The 20525-nt window shown below is 36.4% G+C and overlaps 1 protein-coding gene across 1 annotated transcript in view; it reads left to right on the top strand.

Moving 5' to 3' along the window:
* HMCN1 (hemicentin 1) overlaps positions 1 to 20525 on the top strand; it is a 473045-nt gene that overhangs the window by 386766 nt on the left and 65754 nt on the right. Inside the window, exons 69-80 of the mRNA XM_080824786.1 lie at positions 2552 to 2748; positions 6370 to 6451; positions 7832 to 7968; positions 12799 to 12940; positions 13970 to 14114; positions 14496 to 14623; positions 14930 to 15086; positions 16815 to 16936; positions 17127 to 17291; positions 18887 to 18994; positions 19428 to 19565; positions 19695 to 19829. Of these exons, the coding sequence (XP_080680912.1) occupies positions 2552 to 2748; positions 6370 to 6451; positions 7832 to 7968; positions 12799 to 12940; positions 13970 to 14114; positions 14496 to 14623; positions 14930 to 15086; positions 16815 to 16936; positions 17127 to 17291; positions 18887 to 18994; positions 19428 to 19565; positions 19695 to 19829 (1656 nt within the window). The remainder of the gene's footprint in view (positions 1 to 2551; positions 2749 to 6369; positions 6452 to 7831; positions 7969 to 12798; positions 12941 to 13969; positions 14115 to 14495; positions 14624 to 14929; positions 15087 to 16814; positions 16937 to 17126; positions 17292 to 18886; positions 18995 to 19427; positions 19566 to 19694; positions 19830 to 20525) is intronic.

Here is a 20525-nt window from a genome sequence, read left to right as displayed (position 1 = left end):
ACTAGATTCAACAGCAGAGCAGAAAAAAGAGGAAAGGTGAAGAGTTGCCTCTATAGGGACTATCTTAGAGGACCTACAAAAACACTTCCATTTACATGTCATTGAACAGATCTTCACAGACCACTTCATCTACCATCTACTACAGAGATTAGGAAATGAGTTTTTAGCACGCTGACAGCCCCAACAAAATTGGGGTCTGTTAATGTGAAAGAAACAAATAGAGGTGGGTACCTAAAAGCAGGAATAGGTGATATTAGTCCAATAGCATTGTAGCTCAGATTAGTAATGGAGGTAAGAGGAAAAATGTATATAGAAATAATTGCAGGTAGAAGTATTAGGACTTCCTTGTGGATTTAGTTATAGGTAATAATGAAGAAGATATCAAGGATGACTCTGAGTTTCTGGCATATATGACTATTGATTGGTAGATCCATCTCAGAAGTGCAGGAAATGTGGAAAGGGACCAGGTTTTGAGGAATAAGGTAACAGGTATTTTTCTGAATACATGTTAAAATTTGAAATAGTGTCTAAATATTCCACTGGAGATATTAATCTGATAATTGCATTTGTGGATTTCAAGCTCAGAAGACAGATAGAAGCTAAAAACATGAGTTCTAGAGTCATCAGAGTATGTACACCTTCCACTCTGTCCCAAGTATATGACATACAGACAAGACACAGAATAAAATAGTTCATAGTCACTTAAGTTAACATCTATCTGTAAGATCTGATGAGGGTTTGAATCAGATGGGAATATGTTGTTTCTATTATTGCTAATGTTGTTGTTTTAAATCTAGTGACTCTAAGCTTTGAGGATAAAGACCATGCCTAATTGATCTTTGTATCCATAGTGATCAAAACATGGTAAATAACTAATAAATGGAAGGAATAAAAAAATTGACTTTGATCAAATGGAGAATCAGATAAGTGCTTTTGAGTGATATGAACAACGTGCTTTGGGAATTTAAAGGGAGAGAAATTTTATTGTTAGTGTTGAGAGAAACAAGAAAGGATTTACAGTTTTTATAAATGAATTTAATGACATTGATGTGACCTTCATAGTACTTGAACATGCTCAGTTAGGGGATGGGAGTATTGGAGGATATAACAGTAGAAGGAATAGCATTAGTAAAGTCACAGAGCAAGAAGAGACTGGACTTGCTGAGTGACAGAAGTTGTTGACTTTGAAGCCTAGGTTACTTAAGTATATTAAAAGTGCATAATTTTATAAAGATAGAGACCTATTGCAAAAGCGTTGAAAGCCATGATGAAGAGTTTTTGTTTAATTCAGTAAGCAACATGGAAACACTGAAATCCTTTAAGCAAGAAATCTTGGATCATTCTAAAATGCACTTAACAAAATGGATTTTGACAGCAATATATAGAAGAATGAAAGTAAAAAAGAAGTCATGTGGGTCAGTGGTTAAGAAACTCTGACTTCTTAATTATAATCTGAAAAGGAATATTAGATTTAAGGAAAACGAGGACCATAGGTGGAATTTTTTTTTTTTTTTTAGTAAGCAGGTTTCAATAATAATACCAACAGCTATAGTAGACATTGCAGTAACAATAACTCTTTAAAAAAATCTTTGATTATAAAATATATTCAGAAACACAAAAAGAAATTGTAGTTTATAGATTATCTCATTGGATGCTCACAGTAATCCTATTAGTTAAATAATAGTGCTATTCTTACTTTAGAGGTTTGCCCAAATCCACTAAGCTAATAATTATTGGAGCCAGGATTCAAATTCAGGCTCTGCTGTGAACCTCTGTTGTAAACTATATTCCTGATTTAAAAAAAAAAAAAAAGTCTAATCCTTGGAGCTGTCCAACAGCTATTTTGGCTGCCTGGTGAAATAGTAAGCTGGAAATGTTCGTAGAAAACTTGAATGATCGTATGAAAAGTCTGTTTTAAAGGGATTCCTAAACTTGAGAATAGTTGGGCTAAGGAACATTAATGTTTCTTCCAAGTGTTTAGATTCTTTAACATCCTCTTGAGAAAGGTAATTTAGAAATATAAATAACAAAAAAGGAAATTATTTCTGCCCAGACATAACAAATGTGTTTTATACAGAAATAGTCTCCAAATGTAACTATTTTTTCTTCTGCTTAGTCATTGTTTCCTCTTAAAGTGCTGCATGGAAAAGATAATAGCAGAATTCCCCAGCATTTGCCTGTTGCTTTTGTAGAAACAATAGCTAAAATATCTCTCTTTAAAAAATGGTATAAGATGAGTTTAGTTTTTATTGTTCTCCAATCTTGGCAGTTAGGTGAGACTGCTCTAGCTGAATCCCCATTGCTGGGCTATAATTGCCTGGGACTGGCTTACCCTTTCCTTCATGATCTCAGATAGACATGAGCCATCCCTTTTAAAATAGTGCCAGTGATAAATGGTAATAACATCTAGGAATGATCATTTTGGTATTTGACCAATTTATATTATGTGAACATAAATTTGAGATGAATTTCCTTTTAAGTTTTCCTAATCAGCAGTAATGTATCAAACAGCAAGTTTATTTTGTTGTTCTTTTTAATTCCCTTTAAACAGAACCACCTCATATCAATGGATCAGAAGAACCTGTAGAGATATCAGTGATTGTTAATAATCCACTTGAACTTACCTGCTTTGCTTCTGGAATCCCAACTCCTAAAATCACCTGGATGAAGGATGGACGGCCCCTCCCACAGACAGATCAGGTACAAACTCTTGGAGGTGGAGCGGTGCTTCGAATATCTAGTGCTCAGGTAAGTGTTGAAGTCAAAAAAGTTATTTTATCCTAGCTTATACTTCTCACTTGCTAATATAGGCAAAATGGAGAAATTATTTTTTTGAGTCCAAATAGATCATAAGATCCCTCTCTGTAACCTTAACAAGTGTAGATTGTTGCTATGGGATGCGTGCTTGGATAGACTAAGAGGAGCAGTGGAAGTATCATATGAAACTTGGAAGAAGGCCAGACACTTTAATTTTTGCAAGTGTTTTCAAGAGTCCCTAAGATAGTATTTCCCCAAGTTCTTAATTTGTGTCATGTAGCTCTTTACAGAACTGGCGAAAAACTGTTCAACGTATATACATATGAGGCCTCAAAGAGCAATTTTGGTCTCCAGAATTAACTAGCAGACATAAAAATCTGAAGAGGTGCAATTTTTCAAACACTCAATTCAGTAAAATTGTTCTTTTAGTTTGTGTTTAAGGAAATTCATCAGAAACGTAGATATATTAAAGAGACGTATGTCTGGGATGTCTCACCATAGCAATCTTCTGTTTTACTCACAATGATGAACCTTATATTACAGATATTCTCCATCTGTACCCTAATAACCTCGTCTGTAACTTTGGGATAAAAATAGTAATAATACCTTATTACTCCACTTGAGGATTTAAAAGATCATTTAAGATGATATACTTAGGAGCACCTGGGTGGCTCAGTGGGTTAAGCCTCTGCCTTCAGCACAGGTCATGATCCCAGAGTCCTGGGATCGAGCCCCGCGTAGGGCTCTCTGCTCAAGCAGGTAGCCTGCTTCCTCCTCTCTCTCTGCCTGCCTCTCTGCCTCCTTGTGATCTCTGTCTGTCAAATAAATAAATAAAACTGAAAAAAAAAAAAAAAAAGATGATATGCTTAGACCAGTGCCACAGGCATGTACTAGTGTTAAATAGAGTTAGAATGGTTTCTCCTGCTCCTTTGTTGTGATAATCATCATCCCTTTAAACATGGAATAACAAAGTATTTAATTATATTCTGTGTGCATTTTCACTGAGGAAAGAGGAAGGAAAAAAAGAGAAAAGAGAAAAAAGAGAGCTGAAAAAAGAGAAAAAAAGAGAGCTAAGGGCCATGACTTGTCTACTGTGTCAGTCCTGTGTTCGGCTCTGGGCTCTGTCACACCGGTGACTCTCATGACAACTCTGTGAGGCAGTCTTTATCTCCATTCTACACAACCAGATACAGACACAGAGAGATCAAGTACTTGCTGGCCAAGTACTCACTACTGTCCAGTGACAGAGCTGGGTCTCCAGCCTACTCCTGCTTCAAAGGCCTAACCAGTGGAACTCAGCACGCTCCTTGTTTCTCATATCAAGGAGAACACGCCTCCCAGTCCCCTCTTTCCACTCCGTCAAACATTGCAGTAGCTCTGAGAAAACTGGGGTTAGCTGTCAAAACACTTACTGAATGAAGATCCTCAAATGTTATCATTTCAACCGATAAAAAAGGAGCCAAAAGAATTTTGGTACATAAGGAGACAGGGAACTGTGTGGAATAGAATTATAAATACAAAAGAATAATGATAAAGAAAGCTTAAAAGGAAGATTAAGGCTCCATCATAGTAGGTCTTAAATGGAAACATTATATAGTTGGGTTTAATTAACAAAAGGAGACAAAGATCACATTATTAGATGGTGACCCACAGGAGGTAGCTATTGTGGAGAATACAAACATAATACCTAAAACACGTCTCAGCCTTCGAGAAGTTTCCAGTTGTCTAGGGGATATAAAACTAAACACATGACAAAATTAAGAAGAGAAACAGTAAGAAAACCATTCTTAGATAGTTTAGAAGTAGAAAATTAAATATTATCAAGCCCCAAGACTGACTTGGTTCCTCTGCTCCTGTGTCTTCAGGGCATCTTGTACATTATACATTAAATTTCACTTATTACATTATATTTCACTTATCGGGACTCTGTCCTCTCGTGTATGTATCTGTAACATACAGTTATGCCTGACACATATTGGAAGCTTTGCAAATTCTAAATTGTGTGGTAGAGACAGGAGTTTCCTAAAGTACCTTCCATCAAACACTAGTTCTTTTTTTTTTTTTAATTTTATTTATTTATTTGAGAGAGAGAGAGAGAGTATGAGAAAGAGAAGGGTCAGAGGGAGAAGCAGGCTCCCTGCTCGTCCCTGAGGAGCAGGGAGCCTGATGCGGGACTCGATCCCAGGATCATGACCTGAGCCGAAGGCAGCCACCCAACCAACTGAGCCGCCCAGGCACCCCTAAACACTAGTTCTGTGAGCTATTCCAATGGGGGAAATTCTGTGACCAAATAGAATTGGAAAACTTTATATACTATACCTTTCTCTCTGTGAGCCATAGTACATGTCAACAACACTGCAAAATACTACTCTAGAGAAATTTGATCAACTATAACTTTTCTGACACCCTACAATCAGAACACAGTCTAGAAAATATAGCTACCAATGATGACTGTAGGCATACAGAAAGGCATAAATTATCAGGAAGTATTTATTGGAGGAGGCAAGATTTAAGAGTAGACATGAATGATGGTTCAAGTTTGGTTAAGTCAAAACAAGTGGAGAGGGCAATATTACTTGGGAATAAAATGAGTTGATCGAGAAAAGTTGAGTATTAAAGGCTCTCAACATATGATGGGAAATGCAGAAATTATTCTCTAGGCCTCAGTACATTATTTTAAACTTTTAATTGAAGGACTGTGCGAGTGTCATTCTTCTTAAAGTTGAATTGAAGTATTTTTGCAAACATACTAGTCTTAAATTTTTTTGAAGGAGGTTTTGCAGCCTACCAAAAAGTTTTTCCATACCTATAAAGTCGGTTTTGAATGTAAGAATTTAAAAATTCACAATATTATAGGAATGTTCAAGTAGTAAAATAAATGAAAACAGGATTTTTCTGCTTTTCCAAAAGACATTTTTTTCACAGAAGTAAGATCATCTGTTTTCCAGAGTATATTTTATGCGTACGTAAGCATGGGCTGTGTCTACACAATGTCAAACATATGAAGGAAGACTAACACTTCCAGTGGAAACTATGCACAGGGTTTTTAAAGAAATGTTTCTGGTTTTAGTCAGGTAATAGTAGATCATGCTGTCAGTCTGACACAATTTACAACCAGATTATATAATATAGCTCTTTTGTTTCACCACATTTACCAAAGATGCATTCAAAATATGGTATTAATGTTCTTTAAGTAACCTGATATTTTATTTGTTTATTTAATAAATTGTATTTCATTTTCTTCAGGAAGATGCCAATTGAACTTTTAAGTCTACCATTTACGTCCATGAATACTTATTTGTTCAATAAACATTGTGTGTCTCGTCTGTGACATCTGGTGCTAGGTCCTATATATATACCTGCCTTTTCTGAGATCATTAAATATACCTAACCTGCAAACATTTTGAGATCAAATATTGAAGCCCTCTTAAAACATAGCTTGGCAGAGAGCTAATCGCAAATGTGAAAACAGTTTTTTAAATTTGATTTGTTGTGTTATCTTCATGATACCTTGTTTTGTGGGAGACTTTATATTCATTCTAGTGAATACTTATTCTCTTCACGAAACCTGACATGTTAACATTGTGTAATTCACTTATTTGGATTTTGCAGGTGGAGGATACAGGAAGATACACGTGTCTGGCGTCCAGTACTGCAGGAGATGATGATAAAGAATATTTAGTGAGAGTGCATGGTAAATTTGGCAAAATGTCCTGCCATCTATCATATACTAATTCCTATCTAGAAGCCATAATTGATGGAACATGGGGCAACTCCCTAGCACACCATAAGATATGCTTATGTATAAGGAAATATATATTTTGTAAACCTGATTCTTATATCTGGCTGATCAAGTGCTTTTTGGAAATACTTCAGTGGACTTTCTGACTCATTCATTTTGTTTCTGCACAAATAATTCATAGTTCTTTATTTAAAATCATAGACTATAAATTACAGTAAAGAAGAAAATATATCATCCAGTCTCATTACACAAAGGCTTTTTTGCATACAATTGCGTTGTCACAGAAATGTACCCTACAGCATATAGTATCAAACTTGTTTTTCATCTCTCTTAATGGTTTAATAAACATGTTTTCATGTCAAAAAACATATCTTTATAACATTTTTTAGTGATGGCCCAGTGTCCCATTTTATGAGTATGCTATCATTTATTTAATCCATTCCTGATTTTTGGATATTTAAGCTCTTCTTGTATTTTCGCCAGTGTGAGGAATACTGTTATAGACTTCTTTGTGCATACATATTGACCTATTGGCCTGCCCCCTTAATTCTTTTATTTTGATAAAATTCTATAAGTACACTTGCTTGATTACACAAACACACATACACACTTAAAGCTTCAAGATTTATTGCCAAACTACCTTCTAGAAAAGTTGGGCCAATTAGACTCGAGTCAATATTATTTCAACATAAAGATAAGAATTACCCTTTATGGAAAGGAACATTTAAAAAACCAAACAGAAATTACTTATTTCATTGTCATAACCTAGATGACTAGGCAGTGCAAATTGTCTATAATTTAGATGTCTCCCTTCCTCCCATGAGCCCTACACACAAATTAGACCTTGCCATTAATTGACATGTAAATTCTGTATATAAAAGTCACATTAAAAAGATATATTTCTGAATATTATGAAAGTGTCTACATTTCTCTATATTATGATGGAACAGACCCTGATTTAGTAGTTTGGAAATTTGATGTTCAGAGATAATTCATACCAACTGTGGAACCTGGACAAGAAATCCCTTCTTTGTGCCTTACTTTCTTTACCTGTTAAATGGTAATGATATTGTGATTATATTACTTAGCCTGTCATTCACGTGACTGTTGGAAGAATTTCATTACTTTATATATGTGAAAGCACAGAGTAAGACTTTTAAAAAAGTCTAGTACGAGTAACCATTTGTACCACAAATTGAACAAGTAATGTCTGAAGTTTATGCCTCTAATTTTGTATAACAGAAGCAACACTTGTTGAAAATGTAAGATAATTGAGATCATTTTTATATCTTATTTATTGAAAGCCTCTGACATGTTTTTTCTCATACCCAGTACCCCCTAATATTGCTGGAACTGATGAGTCCCAGGATTTCACTGTGTTACGGAACAGACAAGTGACATTGGAATGCAAATCAGATGCAGTGCCCCCACCTGTAATCACCTGGCTTAAAAATGGAGAACGGTTACAGGTAAGTCTTGCTAAGTTCCATAAATCCATTTTGAAGGGAAAAAAAAAATCAGCCATAGAGTCTTTAGTAGGTAGACAAAAGCAACCAATGTCAGGCTACTATTATTTGACATTGGAAGGGTGAGCACAGGGTCTTTCAATCAGCCTTCTTTTTTCAACTTGTGCTTGGGTAGTTATTAACTAGTTATGGGTCAAAAGATAGGTATTCTGATTCAGACACTCTGTAAATTGGTGCAGAATGTATCTCCTGGAGCCCATGGATTGAAATTGGATTTGAAACACTCAACTGTTTCTTTACTTGAGAAGGAAGAAATCATCCAACTCTCAAAAGAACTGACCTGTCCCGTCAAGTCTCATGGGCAAACTCCTTACTGAATTTTTCTGGAATAAACTGGGGCCCGAGGAGGGACTCCCAGGATCTACCTGATACCTTGGATACCAGGAATATAGAATTGGAATCCTTGAAAAACACACTTCTTGACTCTCTAAAGCTTCCTAAACTCATGGGGTGTCTGTCTGCTATCACAGAGTGTCACAGTGCAGGATCCTAAATAGCCTTTTAGGGTTGGCTCAAAGCCTTGACTTTGAATGCTCTGATTGTTCTTATCCTAGTACTTGTGCTCCCCCCCGCTTTTTGTTCTTCCTCATCCTGTTTATATAACCTGTGGGTGTTACACTGTGCCTAATTATAAAAGGAGATTAAGTCCCCTAACACCTAAGGCAGAAGGACTTCCACCACCACCAAACCATACCGAAGGACTAAAACCAGACTGGATTCTGAGAGTTACTTACATGCCAGATTATTGTTATCACTTAACCTTCCTGTGCCTCAGTTTCTCTATTTGTTATACCCCTACTATAACGGTGGACACTATAATTGCTACTGGGAGTAGATGTGACCCTCAAGGAGCTCACAGACTACTTGAAAAGACATAGAAGTACATCAAAGATTAGAGCATGGAGACGACTCATATGTTAGAGTGAGGTACAGCATTTTATGAAAACAGAAAAGGAGCAAGTAATGAGACTGCAGGGTAAGGAAAACTCAGGGGAGCCTCTTGGAAAGCACGAGTTCAGTTTTAGATGATGGGTAGATGCTGGGTAAGAAAGAAGAAGGGGATTCTAATCACAGGTAATTGCATCTACAAAGCCATTCCAGGAAAAGGAATGCTGCTCTAGCAGGAATTGCAAAATATCTTAATGTGGCTGAAGTAGGCCTTGATCGAAATCCTTTGATGATTCCCCACAGAGTTCAGGATTCAGGTTAGACTACCCCACTTAGCTCACAAGACCTTTCCTGTTCTTACTTTTTCTCCACAGTTATATCTCCCGTGTGTCCATTTCAGTCAAAACTATTAGGTGTTCAGAGGCACCTGGGCGGGGCAGTCAGTTAAGCGACTGGCTCTTGGTTTTGGCTCAGGTCACGATCTCCGGGTTGTGGGACTGAGCCCCGCGATGGGCTGTGCCCCCATTGTAGAATCTGCTTAAGATTCTCTCCCTCTTCCCCTCCTTCTTCCTAACTCCCACTCACATGCATATGCACTCTCTCTCTCTTTAAAAAAACAAAAACAAAAACAAAAAAGCAACTATTAGTTGTTCATATAGAGACTGAGTGAATGTTGGTGATGGACAAGTTTAGGCTAATCTCTGCTATGATCAAGTGATGTTAGTACTGGCACAGGGTGAATTCAATAGTAATGAAAAAAAACATGAGTTCAGTTTCAGATATTTTGAGTTTGAATTACCAATATATTATCCAAGTAGAGATTCTAAAAAGTTCTAAGAAATACGGGTCCCTATTTCATCAAAAACGTCTTTGACGTGATAGTCTTCCATGGTAGGACCAGTTGTGAAATCCGTAGGTTTATATGAAGTTGACCAGGAAGCTTCCAGTATGAGATAACCTGTAAATGAAAACAGAGTCTAGGGCAATAATAATAATACGTGTAAGGTGAGTAAAGGAAGAAGAAAAGATCAGAACTGAGAGGGAGGACTCAGAGACATAGAATTAAGTATAGGAGACACTGGTGCACTAAACACCAAGGAAAAGAGAGGAAGTGGTTAACAGGGTCCGTCAAGATGAAAATTAAATTGTGTCCGTGGTTGTAGCAATACACAGAAGTGATTAAGGATCAGGAGAATTGTTCTTCGGTAGAGTGACCAAAGGAAAAGATAGGTTACAGTTGTTGCGGGTGTTAAAGAAGAGGGAATGGAAATAATTATGGCATATTCTTTTATTTTTAATTTTTTTAATTTTAATTTTTTAATTTTTTTTAATTTTAATTTTTTATTAACATATAATGTATTATTATTATATAATGATATATAATATATAATGTATATAATATAATATATTATATACATTATATATATAATATATATAATATACATATATTATTATATTATATACATATAATGTATTATTATTAGCCCCAGGAGTGCAGGTCTGTGAATCACCAGGTTTACACACTTCATAGCACCCACCCTAGCGCATACCTTCCCCAATGTCCATAATACAATATAAAAGAGATTTTATATGTTTACTTATTGAAAGGAAGCAACTGAAGATACAGGAGACGGAGAGGTTTATAAGCAATGTGTGTTGGACAGAGAGGGAATGGGACCCTGGTCACAGGTGAAGAGATGAGACTTGGACAAAAGGCTGAGTGTTTTCCACAGAGGTGGAAAGATGGGAAGGTTGCATTCACGTGTAAGGTGGGAGGCGCAGGGAACTGCCGGCACAGGGCTCTGGTGTTCGACATGGAGCAGAAAGCAGCAGCATGAGTTGAGAATGAGAGTCTGTCTGAAGAAAGAAATCCGATTTGGAAGAATCACGGGTGGCCCATGGGAAGAGAACCAGGAAACATTCTCGTGAGACATGATGGCTTAGCAGACCTTACTGATGTTCATGGGCCAAAAACATTGTAAGAATCAACTCTGAAAATTTTTATTAGCCTAAAACCCTGCTCTATCCATATAAAAAAATTTACAAATATATGTTACAGAACTTGACATATATGTTTAAGAAATCACATATTCTCACCAGAGGTAATAAAATATAATCACTAATAGCTCCTATAGCAATGAAAGGCCTAGAGAGGGACGCTGGGTGGCTCAGTCTGTTGAGTGTCTACCCTTAGCTCAGGTCATGATCCCAGGGTCGTGGGATCACGTCCTGCATTGGGCTCCCTGCTCAATCAAGGAGCCTGCTTCTCCCTCTCTCTCTGCCCCTCCCCCTATTTGTGTGCTCTCTCTCTCTCTCTCAAGTAAATAAACAACATCTTAAAAAAAAAAAAAAAAGAAAGGCCTAGAGAAATGGGGCTAAACTGAACATTTTAGTATAAACACTTTTTTCATTAGGAATATACAGTTGACCCTAGACATGGAGGTCAGAGGCACTGACCCCACACACAGTCAGAAGTCTGCATGTTACTTTGGACTCCCCCAAAATTTTGCTAATAATCTGTTGTTGACCCAAAGCTTTACCAATAACATTAACAGTTGATCAACACGTATTTTGTATGTTATATATGTTATGTCCTGTGTTTTTACAATAAGGAAAGGAAAATGTTAACAAAATCACGAGGAAGAGAAAATACATTATAGTACTACATTGTATTTTTTTAAAAAAATCCACATATAAACGGACCCATGCAGTTCGAAGGTCCACTGTATATCTATGTGGGACAGAGCCCGCATGGCAGAAAAATCTTACTTAGGCTCTCCCTGAAGTAGTTCCTTCTTTGGCTCAACCAGAAAATAGTAGTTGTTGATTCTACCTGGCATTTCTTAATGATTATGAACGTCATGCTTCTTAATTTATATAGAACTACTTGTTTACATCTATTTTCCCAATTAGACTTAATAACAAAGATTAGGTTTCATTGTCTCTATATTCTCATAATTCTTGCTCCCATGCCTGGGCACAAAATAAATGCCTAACAAATATTTGCAGACTAAAATCATTTATTTACTTATGTTTCAAATGTTAAGAGATCATTATTTCCTATAAACAAAGTTAGTTTACTAGTCATGGAACTTTCAACTGTAAGTGGCAGAATTCAAACTCAAACCAACAATTTTTTTTAAAGATTTTATTTATTTATTTGACAGACAGAGATCACAAGTAGGCAGAGAGGCAGGCAGAGGAATGGGGAGGGAAGCAGGCTCCCCGCTGAGCAGAGAACCCGCTGTGGGGCTCGATCCCAGGACCCTGAGGTCATGACCTGAGCTGAAGGCAGAGGCTTAACCCACTGAGCCACCCAGGGGCCCCCAACAATTTTTTTTTAAAGGCGGTTATCACCTACAGGGATTGTTGAACTTGAGTTTTAGGTATTGCTAGGTCCAGCAGTTCTCCTCATGTAATCAAGCATCTGTGTTTTTTTTTTTCTTCTCTGAATCTCGACTCTGCTTGGTTTGTTTGAGATTCAGAGCTGTCCACGCATGGTAATAAAACTGCCACCAGCCTATGTCACCCTCACTACCAGATAGATACAAAAAAAAAAAAAAAAAAAAGTGGTCTTATTCTCCAACACTTCCAACAAAGTCTTGCAGAGGGCTCTCAGGGGCCCAGCATGAGTCACCTGCTCATCTTTGAGTATCCAGATTATTGTGGCCAGGAGAGCTGGGAATCTTGATTGTGCCCTTGTCTTAAGCACGCGCATAGAAATAGCTCCCGAGGGGTTCTGATCCCAGGGTAATGGTAGGGGGCACAGACAAAGCCTACTAGAAGACAGACAATCCACAGCTCACTATAGTTACTTTTTGATGTTATAAAGTAATATTCTCTTTTCCTGATATTTTAATGGTAAATTTTACTTGCTGAATCTAGGCAACACCTCGAGTACGAATCCTATCTGGAGGGAGATACTTGCAAATTAATAATGCAGATCTAAGTGATACAGCCAATTATACTTGTGTGGCCAGCAACATTGCAGGAAAGACTACAAGAGAATTTATTCTCGCTGTAAATGGTAAGAAAAATTAGCAGTTGTTTCACAATTTAAAATTTTAGCCAAGGGCATTCTAAGAAAAAGTAACATTTTTATTTCTTAGGGGCACACTCAATGAATTCTTGTGGTTATCCTATTTTTTCAAAAAGACAACATGTAGTATTTGTATAATGGCTATTATTCAACCCATATTTCAAAAAAAAATTAAAGATACATTATCTTAGAGGATAATCTATGTCCAGTTGTTATCAACATATCCTGACATTTTGTGTCATTCACATCAGAGCCATTGAGGAAGTCACGCTAAGGTTATGGATGACAGGTGGTTCATTACTTAGTTCACCTTTATTCATGTTGGTGTTTGAATATATATGCACTAGACAGAAACTGCTGTGGGACTGTGATTCTCTCCAATCTAAAATCTAAACATCAGAATTTGCCAATATTTGGGAAGATAATACAGACTTTTCCCCATCACAGTCTCTCTGGTTTTTTAATATATAAAACTTTATAGGATATTGGATGACCCATACAACTAATATCTCTAACACTGAAATTAAAATTCAGGTTTTCTATTCCCATATGAACTCAATGATTAATAAAATACATGCTCTGAGACTTACATGATTAATCACAGATGTGCTTTTCATTAGAACAGCCCACTTTCTGTTCTCTATTTAAAGTGAAGTTGTTCCAGTGTTAACATTCTCAGACCATTATTTGGCCAAAGAGAAATAAGAAATATCATCTTTAATTTGCATCAGACCAGAGCTGATGCATGTTCAAGCATCTCTCCTACAAAGCCAGATTTCACACACCATATCGGGGATTTAAAACCTCCTTCCCCCATCCGTGCTTTATTTTTAAACACTGAGTATCTTGAATAAGACTTTAAGAATTAAACCCCAATTCTATTTATACTAACCTGAATTAGCTGTGGGCAAAGCTATACATTTGACTGAAAGCTAACCTTGTATTACCTCTTCAGAGTCTTAGTTCAGGCTGTATTGTTGATATGAATGAAGCTTTCCACGTGCATCTCTTATGCAGTTCCTCCAAACATAAAGAGTGGTCCCCAGAGTCTTGTCATCCACTTAAATACGTCAACTGTATTGGAATGCCTTGCTGAGGGTGTGCCAGCCCCAAGGATAACGTGGAGAAAGGACGGAGCTGTTCTATCTGCAAGTCATGCAAGGTAACGGTTCTGGAAAAGGATGAAAAATACTGCAATAACTGAAGTATGAATCCCTAAATCTTTCCCCGTGTATTATTATGGTCTTGTTACATTTAATATTAGTTCTTCATCTTAATATGAAAATCAAAATATACTGTTTTAAAAGCATAACTCAAGGCATATGGTCAACCCATAATCATTATAATTCATCCAAGATCACAAGTCCATCTGCTACACACCTCTGCAGAGTATCCCTTTTTTCCACCAAGGGTATTGCAAATTTCTAAAGCAGGAAAAAGACTAAAAACGGATTTATGTCTTTTAACATACTCTTAGTCAAAATTCAGATAATCAGAAAACAAAAGCTGATTCCAAGAACTCCGCTTGTGTACTTTCTTATAGATACTCCATCTTGGAAAATGGATTCCTTCATATCCAGTCGGCACATGTGGCAGATACTGGGCGATATTTGTGTATGGCTACCAATGCTGCTGGAACAGACCGCAGGCGAATAGATTTACAAGTCCATGGTAAATACACTTGTAGTAACAGCTTCTCGTCTTTGGGTTAAATATCTCTGATGGCCTAAACCTGTGAGTTCATAAAGACCTTGATATCCAGGGCTGTATAAACGTACCATACTCTATTGTGAACAGTCAATACCCATGTTTTCTCCTCATTGTGCCTAGCACCATCACAACACTAAATTCAGAGTCTTCTTGTGTTTGTAACTATGTAGCAAGTTACCAGTGATTAATTTCAATCTGGCAGAAATACATCAGATGGCATACTGTTTGCTGACTATATTTCCCTCTTATTTGTTGGCTTTGTTTTAGTTCCTCCATCCATTGCTCTGGGTCCTACTAACATAACTGTAACAGTAAATGTTCAAACTACTCTGGCTTGTGAGGCTGCTGGGATACCAAAACCATCAATCAGGTGGAGGAAAAATGGGCATCTTCTTAATGTGGACCAAAATCAGAATTCATACAGGTAAGGAATCATTTAACTGAAAAATGTCACCTACTATTTAGAAACATAATTTTAAAAAGAATTAACATTTCATCTCTATCAATGGGGATAGCATTTATATAAAGTATAAAGAATTAGCTAGTATGTAGAGAGTGTATATTTTTCTTAACGTGGAACTAGTTTTTCAGTCTAAAAGCTTGTTCTGAATTATGAGTTCAACTTTTCTATCCATAAGCCCTGTGGATGATGATCAGAGAGATCTACATAATTAGATTCCTATTCTGCTTTATTTTTCTTAGCCTCTTTTGGAATTTTATAAAAAGAAAGAATGAGAATATTTGGTATAAGGGAAAAACTATTCTGTAAAAATAATACCACCTTTAGCTATAGAATAAAAATCAAATTCTAAACCTTGAAATACAACTTAGGTATTTGGTAACATGGGTAGGGAGGAAAAACATCCTTTTTCTCTAATTTTTGCATTTCTTCAACTTTATTTCAAATAGTTCATAATATGACAGCATATGTTTTTTAAAAGCTAACGCTTTAATCACTAGGAATTTATTTTTTCTTTCTTTTTTTTTAAGATTTTATTTATTTATTTGACAGAGATCACAAGCAGGCAGAGAGGCAGGCAGAGAGTGAGAGGGAAGCAGACTCCCTGCTGAGCAGAGAGCCCGATGCGGGGCTCAATCCCAGGACCCTGAGATCATGACCTGAGCTGAAGGCAGAGGCTTAACCCACTGAGCCACCCAGGTGCCCCAATCACTAGAAATTTCTGATGTTGTAAATGAACATCATTTCTTGTATCTCAGTTAAGTTAATAGATATCTTGTCAAGGGAATTGCCATAATACTAAAAACAAATGTTCTTGTAGATCTACTTTGATAATAATCAATTCTTATACATTAGGAAATATGAAATGAGGAGTATTTCACTTGAAATTCTGTTGTTTCTCTTTTTCACCCTTTAAATCTTTGGGTACTGGGAGTCTAGTGATTGGAAGATATATGCTATGTAGAAAATGTGCAATACCTTTAAAAAAAAAAGCATGTCAAATGTATTCCCATTGAATCAAATCATTTTTATTCTATCAGTGCACACCTTGAAGTAAGGAAATAGATATTTCATTTAGATTTATTTTTAATAACATATGCACATTTACTAGACCTCTTAAGCATTTGAAGTGATCCAGATCACTTTAGTTTTGAATCAGAATTTAGGGAAAAGACTTATTGATATATATACTAGGCATCTCAAAAGTGTTCAACACACGTAAGGAGACATGCAAAGTAGGGCAACATGTAAGACAGATGGACTTGTAATTACCAGTCTGTCAACAGAAATAATCAAATGCCAATCAGCAAAGTTACTGTGACATTAGAGGTAGTTTATGTGAAGCAGTTGAGATGGTTCTGGAATGTATTCGATGCTCAATAAACGGTGGCTGTCATCAGCATACTCATTTTCCTGTATTTCACTTAGGAGAGCATGGTTGATCATGATATAAGCAGTCAGAAAATGCAGGAGTCCCTCTTCAAGCAATCCTTCTACACAACTGCTTCCTCTAAATCTCCATGTTGAGGCTCTATTAACCCATTGCTCATACACAAAGAAGTCTGATTCCTCATTTTAATACGAGGAAAGAATTCCATTTCCTTCAATTCACCATGGTACCGTGTTGTGGTTGAACCAACATTTATGAAAATTGACCTGTAGTATATCATTGCTCTGAAATTTTTCTTCTAGGCTCCTTTCTTCTGGTTCACTGGTCATTATTTCCCCTTCTGTGGATGACACTGCAACTTACGAGTGCACCGTGACAAATGATGCTGGGGAGGATAAGAGAACTGTGGATCTCACTGTCCAAGGTAGAACTGGCTTTGTACGTGGATTAACAGTTATTATAATGATGCATTTCCTCATCCCACTACTTCCCAAGAGGGCTTCCTTTTCTACTTACTAACTTTCAGTGTAGAAAGGGAAAGATGTTTGGTAAGGCTTTGGAAACCTGTAATGTTGGAAATGTGTGCTTCCTAATTACTGTTACTGTTGTTTTAGTTCCACCTTCCATAGCCGATGAGCCTACGGACTTCGTGGTAACCAGACATGCCCCCACCGTAATCACCTGCACTGCTTCAGGAGTTCCATTTCCTTTAATTCACTGGACAAAAAATGGTATAAGGCTACATCCCAGGGGAGACGGTTACAGAATTCTGTCCTCAGGTAAGACCAAGCTCAGTCATTATACATCTATGATGAGACTAGTTATTAATGGATGATGACCTTACCTGGCCTTTTGTTGCACCAAAATAAAAAAATAAAATACATTTCATTCCTAGACTTACACATCTAGGAAAAAAAATACAGTTAGAATGGGAAGGGGAACTGGACAAAGGGAGAGAAAAAAAAATGTCTGGAAACAAAATCACAATAACTGAATATAATAAGAATGATCACAGGGATTTTAAGTGCATATTTACTAATCCTGAAGTTTCACAAATTCACTGGTTGCCTTTGAGTGAACCACACTCTTTCTATTGGCCAAAAAGAATCTCCATTCATTTAATAAAGATCTAGTGCCTAAAATAAGTTATATACTCCACTGAGTTTCTGAGGCTATAGATCTGGGAGGGTTTTCAAGGTTTTTGTTTTCAAGGTTTTTATAACTGAGCAGGTAAGGCTGGGTGATAAGTGCTGGGATGGATAATTTTTGAGAGTGGTAGTAGCCATCATTTATAGAATTTATGTACTGAAAGAGAAAAATAATAATTCATCTAAATGAAAATATAGGTAATGCACATTGGTGTTTTGTATTGGGAAGGTACACTAGAGATGAACTAAAGTAGCAGCTAACATCCTGGGGCTTTATGCATTTGTGCATGTTATTCTAAGGGAATTTGTTTATTTTTTCAATAGAATGGAAATGATGGAAGATTGTTCTCAGGGTAGAACTTGGCTCTCAAAGCCAAGTATTTTGGCTGTCTCTGAAATGTGTATAGATTGGTAGCAATTAAAATCATAAAATAGAAATTAACTACCCTTCAGCACAAGGTACTGTGTTAAGAGAACACTTTGGAACGTTCTCAAAATATTAAACAAGAGTTACCATATGACCCAACACTCCATTCCTAGACATCTACCCAGAAAAATGAAAACATATGTCCACACTAAGACTTGTATGCAAATGTTCATACAGCATGATTCACAATAGAGAAAGTAGAAACAATCCAAATGTCCATCAACTGATGAAAGAATAAACAAAATGTGGCTAATCCACACAATGAAATTCTGTTTTTCAATAAAATGGAACAAAAATACTGGCGCATGCTATAACAGATGAAACTCAGAAACTGCTCGCAGTGAAAGAAATCAGACACAAAGGACAGCTGTATGATTGCATCCGCATGAAATGTTCAGAAAAGGCAAATATATGAAGAAGAAGAAGAAATTAGTAATTGCATGGGGCTGGGACTGGGAATGAGAAGTGACTGTAAATGGAAAGAGATTTCCATTTAGGGTAATAGAAATGTTCTCAAAATCAGGTTGTGAGAGTTGCATGACTCTGGAAAGATACTAAAATCATAAAATTGTACATTTAAATGGGTGAATTTTATGGCATATAAATTTTGCCTAAATAAAGCTATTAATAATGATCAAAAGGTACTGCGTTAGGCCTTTCAGGGGGTACAAGTATAAGCCAAGTGTCACTGTGCTGTGGTGATGAAAACACAAAATCAGAGTGACATAGTTTATCGAACCAGAGAAATAGTTACAGAAAAATGGATGTTCTATATACATAAATACTTTTTCCTTTTTAGGAACAATTGAAATATTTGCCACTCAGTTAAACCACGCCGGAAAATATACCTGTGTTGCCAGGAACACAGCTGGTTCTGCACATCGACATGTGAACCTTTATGTCCAGGGTATGGAAGGTCATTTAATTCATTAAAAGCTTGGTTTTTCTTCAAGTCATGTTTATTCTTGAAAGGATGTACTTTCTAGACTTATGAACCACAGTAATATATGGGGGGATATGAAAGACTGATAAATATTTTTCAATAAATGAAGAAAAACATCCAGATGAAAAATCACACAGAACAACCCCTAAATTATTTTTTTCTTGCATGTCTATAATCTGTTCCTGCTTCTAGTCTCCTAATGGAGTTCTTCTAATGGAATCTGCCTATGGAAGCAAGACTCAAAAAAAATGTAATGTGGCCAATGTTCTCCTTTCCTCTGGACAATCAAATCATTAATAACATGGAAATATGGATCTAGGCATGATTAACTTCATGACTACTTCTAGACAATTCTGCCAATAACTGGTGCCATTGCTTTTTCTGTTGGTTCTTACAGAGCCTCCAGTCATTCAGCCTCAGCCAAGTGAACTCGACGTCATTGTAAACAATCCCATTTTATTACCCTGTGAAGCATCAGGGACCCCCAGTCCTTTCATTACTTGGCAAAAAGAAGGCATCAATGTCGTCACTGCAGGTACCTACCACTGTTTCTATCAAGAAAATTACAGCAAATCAGTGTTTCACAATTCAGAAGTCACGATGATTTTTCTAATGAAAAAAACTGTAATAAAAATTCTTCCCTGTGCTTTCATAACTGATGCAGGCAAAAGCCATGCAGTTCTTCCCAGTGGTGGCTTGCAGATCTCCAGAGCTGTCAGAGAAGATGCTGGTACTTACATGTGCGTGGCTCAGAATCCGGCTGGTACAGCCTTAGGCAAAATCAAATTAAATGTTCAAGGTACCTAAATAGTAAATTTCTATGTCTTCATTGCAAAGATGCTTGTAACAAGGTGTACACCAAAATTTCATCTATCTAAAATAACGATGCTACTGTAGTTCTCAACATCCTTATATTACATTATACAATGAGTTTTTTTGGTTACCCTTATGAGGAAGAAAATTTAATGCTTGGGGGTTTTGGGGGTCATTGTTTATATAAGAAAACTGAGGCATCTCATGGTATTTTGGATTTCTCTGAACTTCATATTGGTACTCTGTTTCATTGTAGCACATGCTTTAGGTAACTTTTAAAACCAATCTCTCTATAATACCACATTGGATACATTTATGAAACACTAGATTCTAATATCCATTTAAAAAACAAATCATACATTTTTTAAAATCATACATAAAAAAATCATAAAACAAAAAAATTGTAATTTCAGTTAACCAACTTGATGGGAAAAAACTATTCTGTAGACAAAGCAGGGTCTTTTTACGTTTAATGGTTATTTTCTTGATATAATATTCCTATCTTGCATGTATTACTTTTTGTGACCTGGAAGTAGGTTCTGAGCTTCTGAATTTGCATTAGCTGATTTCAAATTTCTGTAAAGTATGATTTTCCTGTGGTATATTACTGACTATAGTAAAGCTTACTTAACTCTGCATTATAAATCTAATTTCTTTATAATGCTAACATTTTCTCAGCAAA

The sequence above is a fragment of the Martes martes genome (assembly GCF_963455335.1).
Source record: "Martes martes genome assembly, chromosome: 15".
NCBI lineage: Eukaryota > Metazoa > Chordata > Mammalia > Carnivora > Mustelidae > Martes > Martes martes.
This window is presented reverse-complemented; position numbering and strand designations above follow the sequence as displayed.